The 24,083-nt window shown below is 45.6% G+C and overlaps 1 protein-coding gene across 4 annotated transcripts in view; it reads right to left on the minus strand.

Annotated features, from left to right (window-relative positions):
- Nucleotides 1–24,083, minus strand: part of SYNPO2 (synaptopodin 2) — a 456,083-nt gene that overhangs the window by 106,368 nt on the left and 325,632 nt on the right. For 2 of the 4 annotated variants that reach the window (XM_029609362.1, XM_029611766.1), the window contains exon 2: nucleotides 19,356–19,507. In XM_029609362.1, the coding sequence (XP_029465222.1) occupies nucleotides 19,356–19,507 (152 nt within the window). Of the gene's footprint in view, nucleotides 1–19,355; nucleotides 19,508–24,083 lie in introns of those variants that run through there. The other 2 variants (XM_029610896.1, XM_029610213.1) reach the window with 1 other exon arrangement.

Here is a 24,083-nt window from a genome sequence, read left to right on the forward strand (position 1 = left end):
TACACTAACTGCACCAACCACATCCTCTGGCAACAAATTCCAGAGCTCTACTGTGCGTTGAGTGAAAAAGAATTTTCTCCGATTAGTTTTAAATGTGCTACTTGCTAACTTCATGGAATGCCCCCTAGTCCTTTTATTATTCAAAAGTGTAAATAACCGAGTCACATCTACTCGTTCATGACCGCTCATGATCTTAAAGACCTCTATCATATCCCCCCTAAGCCATCTCTTCTCCAAGCTGAACAGCCCTAACCTCTTCAGCCTTTCCTCATAGGGGAGCTGTTCCATCCCCTTTATCATTTTGGTTGCCTTTCTCTGTACCTTCTCCATCGCAACTATATCTTTTTTGAGATGCGGCGACCAGAATTGTACACAGTATTCAAGGTGCGGTCTCACCATGGAGCGATATAGAGGCATTATGACATTTTCCGTTCTATTAACCATTCCCTTCATAATAATTCCTAACATTCTGTTTGCTTTTTTGACTGCTGCAGCACACTGAGCCGACGATTTTAAAGTATTATCCATTATGATGCCTAGATCTTTTTCCTGGGTGGTAGCTCCTAATATGGAACCTAACATCGTGTAACTACAGCAAGGGTTATTTTTCCCTATATGCAACACCTTGCACTTGTCCACATTAAATTTCATTTGCCATTTGGATGCCCAATCTTCCAGTCTCACAAGGTCCTCCTGTAATGTATCACAGTCCGCTTGTGATTAGCAAATGTTGCTTACCTGATGTAACAGGTGTTCTCACAGGACAGCAGGATGTTAGTCCTCACAAATGGGTGACATCGAGGATGGAGCCCAACCATGGAAAACTTCTGTCAAAGTTTCAGGAACTTTGACTGGCCACTACTGGGCATGCCCAGCACGGCACTAACCCTGCAGCCAGCAGGGGTCTCCCTTCAGTCTTGTTTCAAAGCTACAGGCAGTGCCGAAAAATAAAATAAAAACTAACCCAACACCGCGGGGTGGCGGGCGGGTTTCGTGAGGACTAACATCCTGCTGTCCTGTGAGAACACCTGTTACATCAGGTAAGCAACATTTGCTTTCTCACAGGACAAGCAGGATGGTTGTCCTCACAAATGGGTGAGTACCGAGCTGAGGATGTCCGGACATGCACCAAATGTACCCAACGGCGTGCAACAGGCACAACAACTGGGGTGAAATTTGGTAGAGGACATCTGCACCCTACCGGGAGGTAGAAGGGTGTTGGTACATCATGCCGGAAAAAGGTTACGCAAGACAGACTGGCCGAAGATGGAATCCTGTCTTCCAGCTTTGTCCAAGCAATAATGGGCTGCAAATGTATGGAGGGAACTCCAGGTGGCAGCCTTGCAGATGTCAGGAAGCGGCACCGATCGAAGGTGTGCTACTGAAGTCACCATGGCCCTCACAGAGTGTGCTTTGACACGGTCTTGGAAAGGAATGCCAGCTTGCTGATAGCAAAAGGAGATGCAGTCTGCCAACCAGGAGGAAAGAGCCTGCTTACCCACAGGTTGACCTAACTTGTTAGGATGGAAAGAGACAAATAATTGAGTGCTCTTCCTGTGGGCAACTGTACGGTCTAGATAGAAAGCTAGAGCCCGTTTACAGTCAAGGGTATGCAGAGTCTGTTCCCCGGAGTTGGAGTGGGGCCTGGGAAAGAAGATAGGTAGTATGATGGATTGATTTATATGAAACTCCGAGACTACCTTAGGTAAGAATTTAGGGTGAGTGCGGAGTACCGCCCGGTCCTGCAGGAGTTTAGTGTAAGGCGGATAGGTAACTAGGGCCTGTAATTCACTAACCCTGCGAGCTGAAGTGATAGCCAAAAGGAATAACACTTTCCATGTGAGATATTTTAGGTCACAGGAGTGAAGAGGTTCGAAAGGAGGTTTCATAAGGCGACCAAGAACCAGATTAAGGTCCCAAGATGGGGCCGGAGGACGTAAACGTGGCTTCAAATGGAACAAGCCTTTAAGAAAGCGTGTTACAAGGGGTTGTACTGAAATAGGGACACCCCCGAAACCTTTATGGAAGGCGGCTACCGCACTGACATGCATTCTAATGGAAGAGGTCTTTAGACCTGATTCTGAAAGATGCCAGAGATAGTCCAAGAATTTAGAAATTGGACAGGAAAGGGGATCAAGGGACTGAGAAGTGCACCATGCTGTATACCTTTTCCATTTATAAGAATAAGATTTTCTTATGGAAGGCTTTCGTGAAGCGATCAGGACACGAGAAACCGAATCCGAAAGGTTAAATGGCTGAAGGACCAACCTTTCAACATCCATGCCGTCAGGGACAAGGCTTGGAGGTTGGGATGGAGGAGGCATCCATCGTTTTGAGTGATCAGCTGCGGGTCCTTTCCCAGAGGAATGTGCCTGCGGATGGAGAGATCCTGAAGTATGGGAAACCACACTTGGCGTGGCCAGTGAGGTGCTATCAGGATCATAGTTCCTCTGTCCTGACGTAGCTTCACGAGAGTCTTCGACAGAAGAGGAAGTGGCGGGAATGCATAAAGCAGACCGGTTGTCCACGTGAGGGAGAATGCATCCCTGGGTCGAGAGCATAAACATTGGCAAGTTAAATGTAAAACATTGATAAGACAGGCTAAGAGAGAATTTGAAAAGAAGTTGAAAAGAAGTTGGCAGTAGAGGCAAAAACTCACAGTAAAAACTTTTTTAAATATATCCGAAGCAGAAAGCCTGTGAGGGAGTCAGTTGGACCGTTAGATGATCGAGGGGTTAAAGGGGCACTTAGAGAAGATAAGGCCATCGCGGAAAGATTAAATGATTTCTTTGCTTCGGTGTTTACTGAAGAGGATGTTGGGGAGGTACCCGTAATGGAGAAGGTTTTCATGGGTAAAGATTCAGATGGACTGAATCAAATCACGGGGAACCTAGAAGATGTGGTAGGCCTGATTGACAAACTGAAGAGTAGTAAATCACCTGGACCGGATGGTATACACCCCAGAGTTCTGAAGGAACTAAAAAATGAAATTTCAGACCTATTAGTAAAAATTTGTAACTTATCATTAAAATCATCCATTGTACCTGAAGACTGGAGGATAGCAAATGTAACCCCAATATTTAAAAAGGGCTCCAGGGGTGATCTGGGAAACTGCAGACCGGTTAGCCTCACTTCAGTGCCAGGAAAAATAGTGGAAAGTGTTCTAAACATCAAAATCATAGAACATATAGAAAGACATGGTTTAATGGAACAAAGTCAGCACGGCTTTACCCAGGGCAAGTCTTGCCTCACAAATCTGCTTCACTTTTTTGAAGGAGTTAATAAACATGTGGATAAAGGTGAACCGGTAGATATAGTATACTTGGATTTTCAGAAGGCGTTTGACAAAGTTCCTCATGAGAGGCTTCTAGGAAAAGTAAAATGTCATGCGATAGGTGGCGATGTCCTTTCGTGGATTGCAAACTGGCTAAAAGACAGGAAACAGAGAGTAGGATTAAATGGACAATTTTCTCAGTGGAAGGGAGTGGACAGTGGAGTGCCTCAGGGATCTGTATTGGGACCCTTACTGTTCAATATATTTATAAATGATCTGGAAAGAAATACGACGAGTGAGATAATCAAATTTGCAGATGACACAAAATTGTTCAGAGTAGTTAAAGCACAAGCAGATTGTGATAAATTGCAGGAAGACCTTGTGAGGCTGGAAAATTGGGCATCCAAATGGCAGATGAAATTTAATGTGGATAAGTGCAAGGTAATGCATATAGGGAAAAATAACCCATGCTATAATTACACAATGTTAGGTTCTATATTAGGTGCTACAACCCAAGAAAGAGATCTAGGTGTCATAGTGGATAACACATTGAAATCGTCGGTTCAGTGTGCTGCGGCAGTCAAAAAAGCAAACAGAATGTTGGGAATTATTAGAAAGGGAATGGTGAATAAAACGGAAAATGTCATAATGCCTCTGTATCGCTCCATGGTGAGACCGCACCTTGAATACTGTGTACAGTTCTGGTCGCCACATCTCAAAAAAGATATAATTGCGATGGAGAAGGTACAGAGAAGGGTGACCAAAATGATAAGGGGAATGGAACAGCTTCCCTATGAGGAAAGACAAAACAGGTTAGGACTTTTCAGCTTGGAGAAGAGACGACTGAGGGGGGATATGATAGAGGTGTTTAAAATCATGAGAGGTCTAGAACGGGTAGATGTGAATCGGTTATTTACTCTTTCGGATAGTAGAAGGACTAGGGGGCACTCCATGAAGTTAGCATGGGGCACATTTAAAACTAATCGAAGAAAGTTCTTTTTTACTCAACGCACAATTAAACTCTGGAATTTGTTACCAGGGGATGTGGTCAGTGCAGTTAGTATAGCTGTGTTTAAAAAAGGATTGGATAAGTTCTTGGAGGAGAAGTCCATTACCTGCTATTAAGTTCACTTAGAGAATAGCCACTGCCATTAGCAATGGTTACATGGAATATACTTAGTTTTTGGGTACTTGCCAGGTTCCTATGACCTGGATTGGCCACTGTTGGAAACAGGATGCTGGGCTTGATGGACCCTTGGTCTGACCCAGTATGGCATTTTCTTATGTTCTTATTAGAGTGCTGGCTCCGAATGAGAGAGCAGTAATTGTCCACTTTGTGGTTCTGAGGGGACGCAAAGAGGTCTATGTGGGGATAATCCCATTTCTGGAAAAGAGAGGTCGCTACCAAGGGATTGAGTGACCACTCGTGTGGTTGAAAGACACGGCTTAGCTGGTCTGCCAATACATTGTCTGCTCCCAGTAAGTAGGTGGCCCTGAGGTACATGGAGCCGGAGAGGGCTTCTGCCCAAATCTGCGCAGCTTCCTGACATAAAAGAAAGGAACCTGTGCCTCCCTGCTTGTTTATGTACCACATGGCCACCTGGTTGTCCGTCTGAATCAAGATGACATGGGTCGATAGGCAATCTTGAAAAGTCCTGAGAGCATACCGTATTGCTCGAAGTTCCAGGAAGTTTATCTGGTGTTTGGCTTCCTCTGGAGACCAGAATCCTTGGGTTTGTAAATTGTTTACATGGGCTCCCCAACCGACGTTGGAAGCATCGGTTGTGAGAATTAATTGAGGATCTGGTAGGTGAAAAGGCAAGCCCCGTAGGAGGTTGGATTGATTTGTCCACCAGGCAAGAGACAGACGGAGTGCATCGGTGATGCGAACAATGGAGGACAGAGGCTGAACAGCTTGGGTCCATTGTGATCTCAGAGTCCATTGCATGACCCTCATGGCCAGGCGGGCCATGGGAATCACATGAACTGAGGAGGCCATGTGTCCCAGCAGAATGAGGAATTGGCGAGCTGTTGCTGTGCATTGAGACTGCAACTGGCAAGCTAGAGACACAAGGATTTGGACTCGTTGATAAGGAAGGAAGGCTTTTGCCTGTAAGGTGTCCAAGTCTGCTCCAATGAAGGATAAGGTCTGAGATGGGACTAAGCAGGATTTCTCGTAATTGACATGAAACCCTAGAGAAAGCAGAGTTCGAATTGTCAGGGTCAGGGAGGACCGAGCGAATTGCTGGGTTGGGGCCCTGATTAACCAATCGTCCAGGTAGGGGTAGACGTGGACACCTTCCTTCCTGAGAAAAGCTGCCACCACCACGAGGCATTTGGTAAAAACTCGTGGTGCGGATGCCAGGCCGAAAGGGAGCACTCGATATTGGTAGTGATTTCGACCTACTAAAAAATGGAGGTATTTGCGATGAGATTGAGTTATCGCAATGTGAGTATAGGCGTCTTTTAGGTCTAGAGAGCATAGCCAGTTCCCTCTTTGCAGCAGTGGGAGAAGCGAGCCCAGGGTTACCATCTTGAACTTCTCTCTGTAAAGGTATTTGTTGAGAGCCCGTAGGTCCAGGATTGGTCGAAGACCTCCTGACTTTTTTGGGATCAGAAAGTACCTGGAGTAGAACCCTAGTCCTTGTTGTGAGGGAGGAACGGGTTCTATAGCGTTTGATTGGAGGAGAAGGGAAACTTCCTGCTCTAGAAGAACGGAGTGATCGGTGAGTGTCCACGCCTGTAGGGGCGGGGAGTCCGAAGGGAGAGTCAGGAAGTTGAGGTGGTAACCCTGTGCAATTATCGCTATCACCCATTGATCTGTGGTGATGTACAAGTTATTAATGTACAAGAAGCAAATCATTTTCAATGAAAATGTAGTTCTAGAACCAATGGTCACTATATGGGGGTCCAAGGAGAAAAACTTTCTAACATACAGGCCGAGTCAATAAATCTGTGTGGAAAACGGGTGATCAGTGTTGAGTGCCTGCTTTCCTAATGCACGCCCAGCCACCTCTCTTGGGGCGCAATCGAATATTTAAATGAGGGGTCGCGCTGCCAAGGAGGTGCTAGGGAGAAATGTAGCTGAAGAAATTGACAGATTAAAGACAAGTATAAAAGGCATGATTAAATCAAGATTAGTATGAAGAACAGGAGTGGAGAGGGGGACATTAATGGAGGTTGTAGGCTTGGAAACAAGAAATAGATTAATGAGTTTTTCTTTTAAGAACAATGTACTGTGATATGATTTCAACTGCACTGGCCTTTTCTGAGCAACCACAAATGTTAGATCATGCTCACGGAGGACGTGACACTGCAGGTCTCCACAGACAAACTGATCTTGCAGCTTAACGTTCCAACCAACTGGCAAAGGCCATCAAAGTAAATCGCAAAATGTTTGCCTGACCTTGCTCCTCTTGTAGACTTGAACTTTCTAGATGATTTCAGATGTCCTGGAAGGTCTATGTGTCTCAGCATAGTCACAATCTCCTAAGATTTTTCTGGCAACACCAATGAGCTCTGAAGCAGAGGAAATCACTTCCAAGTCTCTTCTTCACCTGAATTTTCACTGGGAATTGTACTCTCTCAAGGTTTTCTTTGTTTTCCTTTGCAAAGGTTTTTTGACAGGAGAAAGTGTTTTTGGAGACAGAATCTGCCTGCACTGAGCCAGGATAGGCACAATATGTATCAGTGAACAGGCAGTTGAGGTGCAAAGAGGTCAAACACTAGCACAGTTCTGCTGTGATCTATCAAATCAAGATATTTATTTATTTATTTATTTGTGGCTTTTATATACCGGACTTCGTAATGTAACATCAGCTCGGTTTACAGAAGAACTTCAACATCAGCAAACAGGGGCTTTACATAGAACTTATAAAAAGAGTGATTAAAACTATAAAATTAGTAACGATGCTTAATAACGAAGCTTAAATAGTAGTTATTTGGTAGCAGAGATAACATTGAGAGAAATGTTTGGGGGGAGGAGTAGGAAGGAAGGAAAAAAGGGGGGGAGAGGGAGGGGGGTGGGGGGAAAGAAGAATTGTATAGGTTGCATAGTAGAGGGGAAAGGATTGCAAAGGTTGCATAGAGGGATGGGAATGATGATTTGCATGGGATGCATAGGGGAGGGGAAAGAGGAATTGCATAGGTTGCAAAAAATCTATTTACAAAAATACATTGGTGTGGTTATATAGCATAAATTGCAAGGATCAATTTACAAAAAGTACATTGGTATGGTATGGTTATATAAGATGACATAAAGGAGAATTTCCAAGATAGTAGCGACTATGAGAGATAGTCATCATATGCGAGACCATGAAATTAGAACTAGGAGATCTGACAGGAGCAGGGACGTGAAAGGTGGGGCGTTGAGGGACGGTGGAAAGGGACTAATGGAGGGGAGTTGATAGGGTTTGGAGGAGAGATGAAAAGAGGTGAGGGATGAACAACATTGTGTGGTAGGGGATAGGATATGGTCAGCAAGGAGGATTGTGTAGAGAGGTGATATGAGTAAATTTTGGTGATGATTACTATGTGAATGCCTTAGAGAAAAGCCATGTTTGAGTTTTCGTTTGAATGTTGTATGGCAGACCTCTTGGTGTAGATCTACTGGCATAGTGTTCCAAAGGGTTGGCCCAGATACTGTGAGTAGACGAGCTCTGTTGGAGGCCAGTTTGGTGGTTTTGTGCGAGAAGGTTTGCATGGTTGCTTGATATTGATGTCTTGAGGGTCTCTTGGCTTGGTGGAATTTAAGGGAACCGTTAAGCCAGTACATTTCGGGGTTGTGAAGGGCTTTGTGAATGAGAGAGAGGGATTTGTATTGAATGCGTGAAATAATTGGGAGCCAGTGAAGGTTCATTAGTATAGGGGTTATGTGCTCATTTCTGCGTGTGTTGGTTATGATTCAAGCGGTGGTGTTTTGGAGAATTTGTAAGGGCTGAGTGATATTTTTTGGTAACCCCAGGAGAAGGGAGTTACAGTAATCGAGTTTGGATAGAATCATAGTTTGAAGTACGGTATGAAAGTCAGTGGGGTGCAGAAGAGGTTTCAATTTTTTGAGGGTTTGGAGTTTGAGGAATCCATCTCTTAGGGTATTGCTAATGAACTTCTTTAGACTAAAGTGATTGTCAAGGATGACCCCTAAGTCTCTGACATGTTGGGAGAGCTGAAAGGGGGAGGGTTGGAGAGATGAGAGGGGGGGGCGTGATAAGGTGATTTGGTGGCGTGACTAGCATAATTTCAGTTTTAGTGGTGTTGAGGGAAAGATGAATAGAGTTTAGTAGCTTGTTGATTAAGAGAAGCGTGGAGTTCCAGATTTTCATGGCATTCGGGAGAGTGTCTGATATAGGGATAAGTATCTGTACATCGTCTGCATAGATGAAGTGAGGTAGCTTGAGTCTAGAGAGGAGATGACAGAGAGGTAGGAAGTAGATATTTAAAAGGGTGGACGATAGGGAGGATCCTTGTGGGACTCCTTGGTTAAGTGGAATGGCTTTGGATTCGTGTTTTCCTAATTTAACTTTGAAGTTGCGGAACCAGCTTAGGGCAGATCCGGAGATTCCAATCTCAGTGAGGCGTTGCAGAAGAATGTGATGGCTAATGGTATCAAAGGCAGCAGAGATGTCTAGAAAGGTGAGAAGGAATGATTGCCCTTTGTCAAGATCTTTTAGTAGATAGTCAGAAAGGGAGAGTAGAAGGGTCTCTCTAGATCACAGCATGAGACACAATCTTGTTCAGAAGTTTTAAAGTGACCAGGCCTTTGATAAAGCAAGTGTTGCTTACCTGTAACAGGTGTTCTCACAGGACAGCAGGATGTTAGTCCTCACATATGGGTGACATCATCAGGATGGAGCCCAATCACGGAAAACTTCTGTCAAAGTTTCCAGAACTTTGACTGGCCCCTACTGGGCATGCCCAGCATGGCACTAACCCTGCAGCCAGCAGGGGTCCCCCTTCAGTCTTATTTGATAGCTACAGGCAGTGCCGAAAAAATAAAACAACAAAACGTTACGAACCCAACACCGCGGGGCGGCAGCTGGGTTTCGTGAGGACTAACATCCTGCTATCCTGTGAGAACACTTGTTACAGGTAAGCAACACTTGCTTTCTCACAGGACAAGCAGAATAGTAGTCCTCAGATATGGGTGAGTACCGAGCTGAGGATGTCCGAACATGCACCAAATGTACCCAATGGCATGCAACAGGCACAACAACTGGGGTGGAATTTGGTAGAGGGCATCCTGAACCCCACCGGGCAGGTGGAAGGGTGTTGGTACGTCACGTTGGAAATAGGTTACGCAGGACAGATTGGCCGAAGATGGAATCCTGTCTTCCAGCTTTGTCCAAGCAATAGTGGGCTGTGAAAGTGTGGAGAGAACTCCAGGTGGCAGCCCTGAAAATAACAGGAAGCGGCACCGATCGTAGGTGTGCTACTGAAGTCACCATGGCCCTCACAGAGTGTGCTTTGACACGGTCTTGAAAAGGAATGCCTGCTTGCTGGTAGCAAAAAGATATGCAGTCCGCCAACCAGGAGGAGAGAGTCTGCTTACTCACAAGTTGCCCTAATTTGTTAGGATGGAAAGAGACGAATAACTGAGTGCTCTTCCTATGGGCAACTGTAGGGTCTAGGTAGAACGCTAGAGCCTGTTTACAGTCAAGGGTATGCAGAGCCTGTTCCCCTTGGTTGGAGTGGGGCCTGGGAAAGAAGATAGGTAGTATGATGGATTGATTAATGTGAAATTCAGAAACTACCTTAGGCAAAAACTTAGGGTGAGTGCGGAGTATCGCCCGGTCCTGCAGGAGTTTAGTGTAAGGCGGATAGGTAACTAGGGCCTGTAACTCACTAACCCTGTGAGCTGAAGTGATAGCCAAAAGGAAAATCACTTTCCATGTGAGATATTTTAGGTCACAGGAGTGAAGAGGTTCGAATGGTGGTTTCAGGAGCCACTCGAGAACCAGATTAAGGTCCCAAGAAGGGGCCGGAGGACCTAAAGGTGGCTTGATATGGAGCAAGCCTTTCAGAAAACGTGTTACGAGGGGTTGTTATAGGGGCATCCCCGACACCTTTATGGAAGGCAGCTACCGCACTGACATGCATTCTGATGGAAGAGGTCTTTAGACCTGATTCTGATAAATGCCAGAGATAGTCCAAAATCCTTGGGATTGGACAGGAAAAAGGATCAAGGGATTGCGAAGAATACCATGATGTATACCTTTACCATTTATAGGAATAAGACTTTCTTGTGAAAGGCTTCCGCGAAGCAATCAGGACATGAGAAACCGAATCTGAAAGGTTAAGTGGTTGAAGGATTAACCTTTCAACATCCATGCCGTCAGGGACAAGGCCTGAAGATTGGGATGGCGTAGACATCCGTCATTCTGAGTGATCAGAAGCAGGTGTGTTCCCAAGGGAATGTGCCTGCGGATGGAGAGATCCTGGAGTATGGGAAACCACACTTGGCGTGGCCAGTGAGGTGCTATGAGGATCATAGTTCCCTTGTCCTGACGGAGCTTCACGAGAGTCTTCGAGAGAAGAGGAAGAGGAGGGAATGCATAAAGCAGATCGGCTGCCCACGAGAGGGAGAATGCATCTCTGGGCTGAGAGCGCTCACTCCGAATGAGGGCGCAGTAATTGTCCACTTTGTAGTTCTGAGGGGACGCAAAGAGGTCTATTTGGGGATGACCCCATTGCTGGAAGAGAGAGATCGCTACTGAGGGATTGAGAGACCACTCATGTGGTTGGAAGACACGACTCAGTTTGTCTGCCAAAACATTGTGCACTCCCGGCAAATAGGTGGCCCTGAGGTACATCGAGTGGGAGAGCACTTCCGCCCAAATCTGCGCAGCTTCCTGACACAGAAGGAAGGAGCCTGTGCCTCCCTGCTTGTTGATGTACCACATGGCCACCTGGTTGTCCATCTGAATCAGGATGACGTGATTTGACAGGCGTTCCTGAAAAGCTCTGAGAGCATATCGCCTTGCTCGAAGCTCCAGGAAATTTATCTGGTGTTTGGCTTCCTCTGGAGACCAAGATTCTTGTGTCTGTAGATCGTTCACATGAGCTCCCCACCCGAGGTTGGAAGCGTCGGTGGTGAGAATGAGTTGAGTATCTGGTAGGTGAAAAGGCAGTCCCTGGAGGAGATTGTTCTGATCTTTCTACCAGGCGAGAGACAGACAGAGTGCGTCGGTGATGTGGACAATGGATGACAGAGGCTGAGTCGCTTGAATCCATTGTGACCTCAGAGTCCAATGCATGAGCCTCATGGCCAGGTGGGCCATTGGTGTGAGATGGATTGAGGACGCCATGTGTCTGAGAAGGACACGGAATTGCCGAGCTGTTGCTGTATGTTGAGACTGCAACTGGTGAGCGAGGGACACAAGTGTTTGCACTCGTTGTTGAGGTAGAAAGGCTTTTGCCTGCAAGATGTCCAAGTCTGCCCCAATAAACAACAAGGTTTGAGATGGGACTAAATAGGATTTCTCGTAATTGACGAGAAAGCCTAGAGAAATTAGAGTGTGTAAGGTCAAATCCAGGGACAATAGAGCGGCTTGCTGGTTTGGGGCCCTGATTAACCAGTCGTCTAAATAGGGGTAGACGTGAACACCTTCTTTCCTGAGAAAGGCTGCGACAACTACGAGACATTTGGTAAAGACTCGTGGTGCCGATGCGGAAGCACTCGGTATTGATAGTGCTTTGGGCCTACTAAAAACCTGAGGTACTTGCGATGAGCTGGAGATATCGCAATGTGGGTGTATGCGTCCTGGAGGTCCAGAGAGCAGAGCCAGCCTCCTCTTTGTAGAAGAGGTAGAAGCGAGCCCAAGGTTACCATCTTGAACTTTTCCTGCTGGAGGTACTTGTTGAGGGCACGTAGGTCCAGAATTGGACGAAGGCCCCCGGATTTTTTGGGGATCAAAAAGTACCGGGAATAGAACCCTAGGCCTTGTTGCGAAAGAGGGACGGGTTCTATTGCTCTTAACTGGAGAAGAAGGGAACCTCCTGCTCCAGAAGGACAGAGTGGTCAGTTACTCTCCACGCTTGTAGAGATGGTGAGTCCGGTGGAAGAGCGAGAAAGTTTAGGTGGTAACCCTGAGCAATGATTGCTAGCACCCATTGGTCAGTTGTGATTGATTGCCATATGCCGTGAAAGTGGCACAATCGACCTCCCACTGGTATGCTTGGCATAGGAATCAGGCTGCTGCTCTCCAAGGGAAAGTCAAAAACCTGAAGGAGGCCCCGGCTGGGGAGCTGCTTATGGCTTTTGTTTCCGGGGCTGGCGAGGCTGAGATTTTTGATAGGGCCTCGTAATTCGGGACCTTGCTGGTGGAGGATAGTACTTCCTTGGGCGGAAGAATGACTTCTTTGAGTCCTTCTTGAAGGGCTGTCTAGAGGGGAAGTCAGAAGGTATCGATGAGAGCTGTTTGAGGGTCTCATGATGGTCCTTTAACTCAGCCACTATTTGCTGAATCTGTTCACCGAACAGATTATCTTCTATACAGGGCAGGTCAGAAAGCCTGTCTTGTATTTCTGGGTGAAGGTCAGAAGACTTGAGCCAGGCCCAGTGTCTTGCTGAAATGGCAGTTGCAGACACTCTAGTGGAGGTGTCGAAGATATCGTAAGCTGTTCTTATCTCATGCTTTCCTGCCTCAAAGCCCTTGTTGTCAAGGATTTGAAGCTGTTCTTGGAATTGGTCAGGCAGGGTTTCAGAGAAGTCCTGTATTTGCTTGAAAATGACCCTGTTGTATTGGGTCATGTACAGCTGGTAAGAAGCAATTCTGGAGATGAGCATGGCCCCTTGGAACACTCGTCGACCGATATTGTCTAGGAACTTGTGTTCCTTAACAGGAGGGGTAAAGGAGTGAGGCTTCGTCCTTTTTGCTTTCTTTTGAGCTGATTCTACCACAACTGAGTGGTGGTCAAGCTGAGATTTTTGAAAGCCAGGGGCTGACTGTACTAGATAGGTAGTGTCAGCCTTTCTGTGTACTGGGGCAATGGATCCAGGGTTTTCCCAGTTCTTTTTGAGGAGGTCAGGAAGAACTTGATGAACGGGAATAGAAGTGATCACTTTAGGGGCATCCAGGAACTGGAGAAGCTCCATCATCTGGTGCCTATCATCTTGCTCCGTCTGAAGCTGAAAAGGGACCAATTCCGACATTTCCTTCACAAAATTAATGAAAGAAAGGTCCTCTGGAGGAGAACGATTTCTACTTTCAGTAGGAGAGGGAGGTGGAAGCATCATCACCCCAGGTGTCATAAGGATCAGCAGGCTGACCTGTAGGACGAGAAGGGGGTTGGGTACCCGAAGGGCCCTGCTGAGGCTCCAAGAAAATCGAAGGAATCACCGGGGGCACCGTGGATGGCCTGGGGATTATCGGTGCCGGCATGGAAAGCATCAATGGCGCCGATGTGCGTATCGCCCCCGATGAATGAATCGGTGGCGAGGGACGACATGGCATCGATGGCTGAGGCAATACCCCCAAAGGAGGAATGCGGAACGGTGTTTCTCCTCCCGATGAAGCTGTCATTGGGGAGTGCACCGGAGCCATCGGAGACCCAGGAATTACCGGCGGAAGGGCGGTCATGAGCGCCTCCATCCGGGATAGCAGCGGTGCCAGCGCTGCTGGAATCGGGTCGGTGACCGGTTCCCACTCTCGGTGCCGGTGTCGGTGCCAGAGGAAGCTGGAGTCGTTGCATCGCTTTGTCAATGGCCTCCTGGACCAGCCGGTCCAGTTCTTCCCGGAGACCTGGGGCAATCAGCTCCAGCTCCGTGACGGAAGAGGGAGGCTGAGGCACAGTCGGAGGGACCACCTTTACAGGCGGAATCGCAACTCCCAAACCCCGATCGGGTGAGGGTGGCCTCGGTGACCCGGTCGCAGGAATGGTCTGTGCCATTCCTGGATGGGGCTTCTTCGATGGTGGCTCGGACGGTGGCGAGGTCGATGATTTCGCTCCCTCGACGGTCCGAGACTTACGATGCCGATGGTGATGTTTCTCCCTACAATCCCCTCGATCTTGAGGGGGAGAAACGGGAGTCGATGGCCGTGAAGACGTCGATGGCGGGCGGTCACCGGAAGGTTGTCGATGCTGGTGCGACTTCGACGGTGCCGGTTCCGATGACGTTGATGTGATGCACGGCGTCGGGGTGTGAGCACGGAAAAGGAGTCCCATCTCCATTCTGGCTTTGCGAACTTTTGGTGTCATGAGGGCACATTTGGTGCAAGTCAGGACATCATGCTCACGACCTAAACACATTACACAGACTCCATGAGGGTCTGTGATAGACATGGTGTGAGTACAGTCCAGGCACCAACGAAACCCCGACGCCATGGCCATAGAAAAATCAAGCCACGGTACAGTCGACGGCCAGTAGGTCGCGAGGGCCAAACTCGACGGTAATCGACGAAAAACGGTGAAAAACTTACCGGAGTACCGCAGCCTGAGAATAGTTAGAGGAGGGACCCCTGTGGGGCAATTTAATTTTAATTAACTCCGTGAGGAAAATTCCTGTCAGGAATCTCTTCAGAGCTCCTAAACCGCGAGGCTACTGCTGCGCGAAAAAAAGAAGACTGAAGGGGGACCCCCTGCTGGCTGCAGGGTTAGTGCCTTGCTGGGCATGTCCAGTAGGGGCCAGTCAAAGTTCTGGAAACTTTGACAGAAGTTTTCCCGTGATTGGGCTCCATCCTGATGATGTCACCCATATGTGAGGACTAACATCCTGCTTGTCCTGTGAGAAATTTTGTTTTTGTCCCAGAAGTTTTCTCCTTCTCCTTTCGGCTTCCAGCCCTGAGTGAGGCCAATGGCACCATGCACCTCCATTTATCTGTCCCTCTCTTCCCTGCGGTGTGGCCTGGCCATCACAGTGATATCCTCCTAGCGGAGGATACTTGGCCCGCAGTGCTTTCCAGAGCCATGTGCATTCTTCAGCCAGTAGATGTCGCTGTTAAGCAATGCCTGAGAATCCCTCCTAGAGGTGTTCAAACTTCTCCAAAATAGGTTCACTCAATGGTATAACAAACCTGAAATACCACTGAAGTTTGGTGAAGTTATTCAACAAAACCCTGTCTGAAGGAAAATAAAATTAAACCCAATCAGGTTCTACAAAGTCGTCAGATCCACTTTCAGATCTTCTGATAATATGAGCAGAGTTTTTGGATTTCCTTTGAACAGCACCTAGATTAGCCAGGGGGAATTCAACAGTTTTTTTTTTTTCGACTGGTTCGAGTCTGACAGGAAATTGTTTGCACATCTCTCACCCTCTCTGCTCCATCTCAGGGGCTGTGATCGCTGCCCCTGCAGGCCCACAGTAAAAAAAGCTGGGTCCAGGAATGAAAGCCAGATCTCCCGTGCAGCAGTGCTGCCCCTGGAGTCATCGAGCCGGCCCATCTCTGATACCTTACATCCAAGCTCGACTGGATCAAATGGCAAAGAAGGAGCCAGAAATAGTAGCAAGAGCTGAGTGGAGTAAACCAGTGCCTTTAATGCAGATACCACCACGGCCCTCACATTTGTAACCTCATGACAGTCTCAGTGCATTAAACAATTTCTCTCTAGTAGGAAACAATGTATGACATCTGCGCAGTGGATATGGAAAGGTCAGGAGAGAGCAATTTACTTTCTCTGCTGAGTGCGACTGGCTTCCCTCACAAAGTGGAATCAGGATCATGCCTCATCTGCTTAAGGCTGGCTGAACTGCACGCATTCATAAACATTTCCTTGTAGGATGCAGGGCGCCAGCTCCTCTTATATTTTATTGTATCTGCTCGGCAGGGCTACACGGTTGGAAAGAGAAAGGGAAGAAGAGGGGGCAGAGAAAAAAAAGGAGGGAAGGAGGAGCCTGGAATCTGATGGCAGATGAGCTCTCGTCTGCCCACTTTATTTCCTCACTTCTTCACACGCAAGGATCCTCTCTGTGCAGCCCCTGTGTATCTTTCTAGAGAGAAAAGGCAGGGAAGAACAAAACAGAGGGAGAGAAACAGCAGAGACAACCCTGACCAAGGACAGTGCGAGTTGTCCTTCTTTACTCTGTGAGCTCAACATTCAAAAGGAGCTTCGCAGACAAAAGCCGAGATTTGCATATTTGCCCCCATGGCCTGGCTAAACTTTGTCTGGCCAACGTGTTGCCTTATCCAGATGGGTTTCGCTTTACCCAGGTAACTTGCCTGTTCCCCGGCTCAATATGGACTGCTGTCGTTTTATTTTAGCACTTTATGTGCCACTTCGGCAACACGTGTACAAACTGTCAGGCCAACAAGGTTTCCTGGATTTAATCTAAAAGAGGAAGAAAAGAGAGAAAGTAAAGAAGAGAGAGAGGGAGAGAGAAAATTAAGAGGAGAAGCAGGGAAAGAGAGAAAGAAAATAAGAGGAAGGAAAGGAAAGGGAAATAATGAGCTCCATATTCAGCTGCTATCCAGATTACAGAATTAGACGGACTGAAAAAGGTCCTCAGTTTTATTAGAAATTACATATTTACAAAAGTGTAATATTGTGTCAGCATTTTTCAAGTATCAATTAAATCGCATGAGGAAGAGAGGGAGAGGGTAAAAGAGAGAAACACACCAATTAGCAGAGCATGCTGCACTATGCATGTGAATGTGACCTGTGCATGAGAGAGTTTGCAGTGCACGTCAGAGTGCACTGCATGTGAGAATGTGCACTTTGAATCTGAGTAGGTACAGTGTATGTGAGAGTGCACTGCATGTGAGAATGTGCACTTTGAATCTGAGTATGTACAGTGTATGTGAGAGTACACTGCATGTGAGAGTGTGCACTTTGAATCTGAGTATGTACAGTGTATGTGAGAGTGCACTGCATGTGAGAATGTGCACTTTGAATCTGAGTAGGTACAGTGTATGTGAGAGTGCACAGCATGTGAGAATGTGCACTTTGAATCTGAGTATGTACAGTGTATGTGAGAGTGCACTGCATGTGAGTGTGCACTTTGAAGCTGAGTATGTACAGTGTATGTGAGAGTGCACTGCATGTGAGTGTGCACTTTGAATCTGAGTATGTACAGTGTATGTGAGAGTGCACTGCATGTGAGTGTGCACTTTGAAGCTGAGTATGTACAGTGTATGTGAGAGTGCACTGCATGTGAGAGTGTGCACTTTGAATCTGAGTATAATCAATATATATTTTAGCATGTGTACATTGGCATGCTCTTACTATAGGCCACAGGCCTCTTCTTTATCAGTTAGAATAAACACAGTTAGTTCCATCCTTCCAGGAATGATGTCATCCGTGCTGGATGATTCTCTGGTAAGTTCAGTGATCATAGTGCTTCATAGTGCTATAGCTACATGTGTGCATGATATATGCAGTTCACTATTCTACAGTATGTGCAGTGTATGTGAGAGTACACTGCATGTGAGTGTGCACTTTGAATCTGAGTAGGTACAGTGTATGTGAGAGTACACTGCATGTGAGAGTGCACTTTGAATCTGAGTATGTACAGTACATGTGAGAGTACACTGCATGTGAGTGTGCACTTTGAATCTGAGTATGTACAGTGTATATGAGAGTACACTGCATGTGAGTGTGCACTTTGAATCTAAGTATGTACAGTGTATGTGAGAGTACACTGCATGTGAGAGTGTGCATTTTGAATCTGAGTAGGTACAGTGTATGTGAGAGTGCACTGCATGTGAGAATGTGCACTTTGAATCTGAGTAGGTACAGTGTATGTGAGAATGCACTGCATGTGAGAATGTGCACTTTGAATCTGAGTATGTACAGTGTATGTGAGAGTACACTGCATGTGAGTGTGCACTTTGAATCTGAGTATGTACAGTGCATGTGAGAGTTCACTGCATATGGGAGTGCACTTTGAATCTGAGTATGTACAGTGTATATGAGAGTACACTGCATGTGAGTGTGCACTTTGAATCTGAGTATGTACAGTGCATGTGTGAGTGCACTGCATGTGAGTGTGCACTTTGAATCTGAGTATGTACAGTGTATGTGAGAGTACACTGCATGTGAGTGTGCACTTTGAATCTAAGTATGTACAGTGTATGTGAGAGTACACTGCATGTGAGAGTGTGCACTTTGAATCTGAGTAGGTACAGTGTATGTGAGAGTGCACTGCATGTGAGAATGTGCACTTTGAATGAGTAGGTACAGTGTATGTGAGAGTGCACTGCATGTGAGAATGTGCACTTTGAAGCTGAGTAGGTACAGTGTATTTGAGAGTACACTGCATGTGAGTGTGCACTTTGAATCTGAGTATGTACAGTGTATGTGAGAGTGCACTGCATGTGAGTGTGTACTTTGAATCTGAGTATGTACAGTGTATGTGAGAGTACACTGCATGTGAGAGTGTGCACTTTGAATCTGAGTATGTACAGTGCATGTGAGAGTACACTGCATGTGAGTGTGCACTTTGAATCTGAGTATGTACAGTGTATATGAGAGTACACTGCAGGTGAGTGTGCACTTTGAATCTGAGTATGTACAGTGCATGTGAGAGTACACTGCATGTGAGAGTGCACTTTGAATCTGAGTATGTACAGTGTATATGAGAGTACACTGCATGTGAGTGTGCACTTTGAATCTGAGTATGTACAGTGCATGTGAGTGTGCACTTTGAATTTGAGTATGTATAGTGCATGTGAGAGTACACTGTATGTGAGATTGTGCACTGAATCTGAGTATGTACAGTGCATGTGAGAGTACACTGCATGTGAGAGTGCACTTTGAATCTGAGTATGTACAGTGTATATGAGAGTACACTGCATGTGAGTGTGCACTTTGAATCTGAGTATGTACAGTGCATGTGAGAGTGTGCACTTTGATTTTGAGTATGTTCAGTGCATGTACACTGTATGAGAGTACACTGTATGTGAGAGTGTGCACTTTGAATCTGAGTATGTACAGTGCATGTGAGAGTACATTGCATGTGAATATACATTGATTTTGTAAGTGTGCAGTATGCACTCTTCCAAAAGTTCAGAGTGCAGTTGACCAAGCCCAGTAGGTCATGTTTTCAGCACATAGGAATTTTGTCTATTCAAATATAAAAAAAATGCATCATGAGGGCCACACATACATGATACAAGAATGTTTCTGGAGTACTGATAGGACTTTATACCTCTTGATTAGCATCTGGAGTGTATCAGCTGTTCTTTCTATCAGTGTGATGATCTCCGACTGCATGAGGTCTGCACAAGGCTTGCCGTTGATAGCCACCACCTCATCCCCCTCACACATCCCTGCACTTCTGGACTTGCTATTCTCGAGCACCTGGGGGAAAGAAAAAGTGCAAGACGCTGAACATCACAAGTGTGTGAAAATCGCCAGACTCCGGGATCAGAGGCCAGGCTCTGACATGTGCTTTGTATGAAGGTTCATGAAACGGTTGTGCCATTTCAGATTCTGCTAATTCAAGCATATAACAATGTGATTTCATTGTTTCCTTAGCATCACATTTAAATTCATTTATTGCATTTCTTACTTGCCTTTACAAACAAGTGCTTTAGGAGAATTACAACATAAATCATCACACTAAAACAACATGCTAAAACAATACATAAAACAACACAAAATACGTAAAGTGCTATCTTGTCCTAGCCATTCTGGGTGGATATTTTCAAAAGGTTTTATGTGAGTGGGCACAAAAACAGGCTTCTGAAAACTGCCCAATCTTCCTCAGGGGAGAAGGGGCGTTCCCGGGGGGGCAGTGGAGGTAACCCATACATTTGGAAACTCCGAGGGGAGTTTGAAGGTTGTCTCTTACCATCTCTTCTTCCTGCATTATGGTGCGCTTCCCATTCAAATAGTAAATGAGCCTTCTAATCTGTCCAATTATTCTGTCCACACTGCTAAGGGTACAATTCAGCTACTTGCCCCACAATGTGACCCATCTGCAAGCAGGGCCAGATTTTGGGCATCGTGAGCTGGGGAGTTTCCAGGGTACTGCCAGCATCACCCACCTCGCCACAGCCAAAAAGAGACCAAGGGAGGGGGTGCCAGCAGGTATGTGTGGGGATCCACAATTTTTGCTCAGGGCACATTTTGCCCTAGAGCTGGCTCTGTCTGAAAGATCTTGGTCCCATTCCAGGACAGGCTTTTTTTATCTTCCTCATCCTGGGAAGATGAGCTTAATTTCTTCCAACACCTCCTTTCCCATGTCAGTTGTTGCCCGAACATTTGGCCTCCTAGATCCCCTCCTAGCATGCCTGACCGACCTGGCTATGTCGGCACCGGAGTTTCCCTTAGGACTTCTGGTTACCTTCAGAATTGCTGCCCATCAAGCAGACCCAGCTGTGACTTCAGCCTGCCAGACAAATCCAAGCTATGTGGTTGCCTGCATTTTCACTAGGACATCCAACATTTCATACTAATAATTAAAGAATCATGAAATGAGAGGGCTAGGCCTCAATAATTCATTTAATCCATTCTCATCTCAAGTAGAATCCACAGTAGCAAGCCCATCCGACATAAAAGTTTATCTGCTCTGCACTCTGCCATCTCCCTGGGTCAAATGTGCCAAGCTGTGCAGTAGAAAGGTTCTTCTTATTATCCAACCTAATTCTTCTCCTCTCCCCAGTGAGAAGCAGAAAAGCTGCTTAGCGTCCTCTTTATAACAACCTTTTCTATAGTGATGTGCTAGCAAGTCAACCTTCTGTTTTCTCTACGACAGGATAAAGAAAACCCCTTCCTCACCCTTTTCTTATAGGTCATATGGAGGACAATTTTCAATTCCATTTACATGAGTAAATCAGCCCTTCGCTATACTAAACACATGATATAACGGCTTCCAGAACACGTATATTAAAATCATGTTCCAGTTACGTTCAGCGGCTGCTAATAGCCAGATAAGTCACTTATTCAGCTATCTCTTAGCTGGCTAGATAGTGGGCAGGCAGTGGGCGGATAAGGGTGGTGCTACATAGCTGGATAACTTACCCAGCTAAGTAGTGATATTTACCCAGCTAAGTAGTGATATTTAGCCTTAACCGGATAGCATGCAGGTAAATTATTCCTGAAAATAAGCAATTTTAGCTTAGCCAGATATAACTTCTCCGGCTAAGTAGCGGTTTGTAAACTGACTTTCAGTGGCATAAATGTGCCACTGAATATCCTTTGTAACTTAGTCTGGTAAGTAATATCCAACTAAGGTACATATCCAGCCAGCTTTGAATATCGATCTCATGATATAACGGCTTCTATAACATGTACAGCAAACACATGATCTAATGCCCTGCAGTAAATCAGCCATCCTCTATCTGGCTAAAAGTACACATTGGATTCTGTAACGTGTATATTAAACACATGATATAACGCCTGGTTTACTAAATGGATTATGCTCTTTATTAAATCAATTCTCCTCTATCTAGTTAAAAGTACACATAGGCTTCAATAATGTGTATACTAAACACATTATATAAGGGCTTCCAGAACATGTATATTAAACATATGATATAATGGCTTCAATAATTTGTATATTAAACACATGATATAACAACTGATTTACTAAATGGATTATGCTCTTTAGTAAATCAGTCCTCCTCTATCTGGTTAAAAGTACATACAGGCTTCCATATTGTATATACTAAACACATGATATAATACCATGAATTATCCCTTTCAGTGAATCAGCCCTCCTCTATCTGGCTAAAAGTCACACAGGTTCCCATAACGTGTATACTAAACACATGATATAATTAATTCCATAATATGCATGGTAAACACATGATATAACACCCGATATACTAACTGGATTATACCTTTCAGTGAATAAGCCCTCTTTATCAGGCTAAAAGTACACACAAATGTCCATAATGTGTATACTAAAAACATGATATAACACCTGGTACACTAATTGGATCAAACCTTTTAGTGAATCAGCCCTCTCTATCTGGCTAAAAGTACACACAGGCTTCTATAATGTGTATGCTGAACAAATGATATAAAACCCAGTATACTAACTGGATTATACCTTAGTGAATCATCTCTCCTCTGTCTGGCTATAAGTACACATAGGCTTCCAATTTGTGTATACTAAACACATGATATAAGGGTTTCCAGAACATGCTCTCCCATCCACACATACACAAGCACCTTCTTCACTGTCCCACACACACACATACACTCAAACACACACACACACACACACACAAGCTCTCACATTTGCCAAGTGACCCCACCACCATTACTTCTTCCACCAAATCCTGTGCTCCACTGGGAATTAGGTCTAAAATTGCTCCCTCTCTCGTTGGTTCCTGAACCAATTGCTCCATAAAGCTATCATTTATTCCATCCAGGAACTTTATCTCTCTAGCGTGTCCTGATGATACATTTACCCTGTCAATATTGGGGTAATTGAAGTCTCCCATTATTACCGCACTACCAGTTTGGTTAGCTTCCCTAATTTCTCTTAGCATTTCACTGTCCGTCTCACCATCTTGGCCAGGTGGACGGTAGTATACTCCTATCACTAGAGTCTTCCCCGACACACAAGGGATTTCTACCCATAGAGTCTCATGCAGGATCTTTATTCTGTTGGACTCTATGCCATCCCGGACATAAAGCGCCACACCTCCTCCCGGGTGCTCCTCTCTGTCATTGCGATATAATTAGTACCCCGGTATAGCACTGTCCCATTGGTTGTCCTCCTTCCACCATGTCTCTGAGATGCCAATTATGTCAATCTCATCATTCACTGCTATACCTTCTAATTCTCCCATCTTACTTCTTAGACTTCTGGCATTAGCATACAAACATTTCAAAATGAGTTTTTTGTTTATATTTTCATTCTGCTTTTTAATTGATAGGGATAAGTTAGAATTTTTTAGCTCAGGTGAGTTTTTAGTTACAGGCACTTGGACTACTTTTCTTATTATTGGAACCTCACTGTCGGGATGCCCTAATTCTAATGCATCATTAGTATCCTTTAAAGATACCTCTCTCCGAACCATGCGCTGCTGAGCGACTGTCGGCTTTCCCCTTTGTTCTAGTTTAAAAGCTGCTCTATCTCCTTTTTAAAGGTTAGCGCCAGCAGTCTGGTTCCACCCTCGTTAAGGTGGAGCCCATCCCTTTGGAAGAGACTCCCCCTTCCCCAAAAGGTTCCCCAGTTCCTAACAAAACTGAATCCCTCTTCCTTGCACCATCGTCTCATCCACGCATTGACACTCCCGAGCTCTGCCTGCCTCTGGTGACCTGCACGTGGAACAGGGAGCATTTCAGAGAATGCTACCCTGGAGGTTCTGGATTTCAGCTTTTTAAGAGCCTAAATTTGGCTTTCAGAACCTCCCTTCCACATTTTCCTATGTCGTTGGTGCTCACATGTACCACTTGCAAGAGTCATAGTTGTGGGTTTAGAGTCTAGTCACCCCCCTCTGAGGTGAACAGGAACCTGCAGATCCATGAACTGAAGAGTAGCTGCATCAGTCTCCTTGACTTAATACTGAAGAAATGGGCAGACACACAGCAAAACATAGCATGCTCAGGAAATCCCAATATTATTTGCATTATACTTGCTTGTAGTGTAAAAATGTAATCTTGGCTTATCAAAAGTTCCACAGAATGAAAATTTATGAGGACGCAATGTTTCAAAAATTTGAGGGAACATTGGCAGATGCCTAGATCCTTCTCACAACCTATCTGAGTTTAGCAACCTTCACAGGGTGGCTCATCCTCATAGCGATTATCTGTCTCCTTCCTCCATCACTGCAGACTCTATGGTGTTAACGTGCTCAGCTCCTAAGGAATTCATGGTTTCACTTGGAACAACTGTGACAGCTATGTTGGGCCCCTCTTAGACAATTCCAGTGGGGGCTTCCTCTGGGACAGGCACTTGCTTGACTTACAGGACCGC

The sequence above is a fragment of the Rhinatrema bivittatum genome, chromosome 1 (assembly GCF_901001135.1).
Source record: "Rhinatrema bivittatum chromosome 1, aRhiBiv1.1, whole genome shotgun sequence".
In the NCBI taxonomy this organism is placed as follows: Eukaryota; Metazoa; Chordata; class Amphibia; order Gymnophiona; family Rhinatrematidae; genus Rhinatrema; species Rhinatrema bivittatum.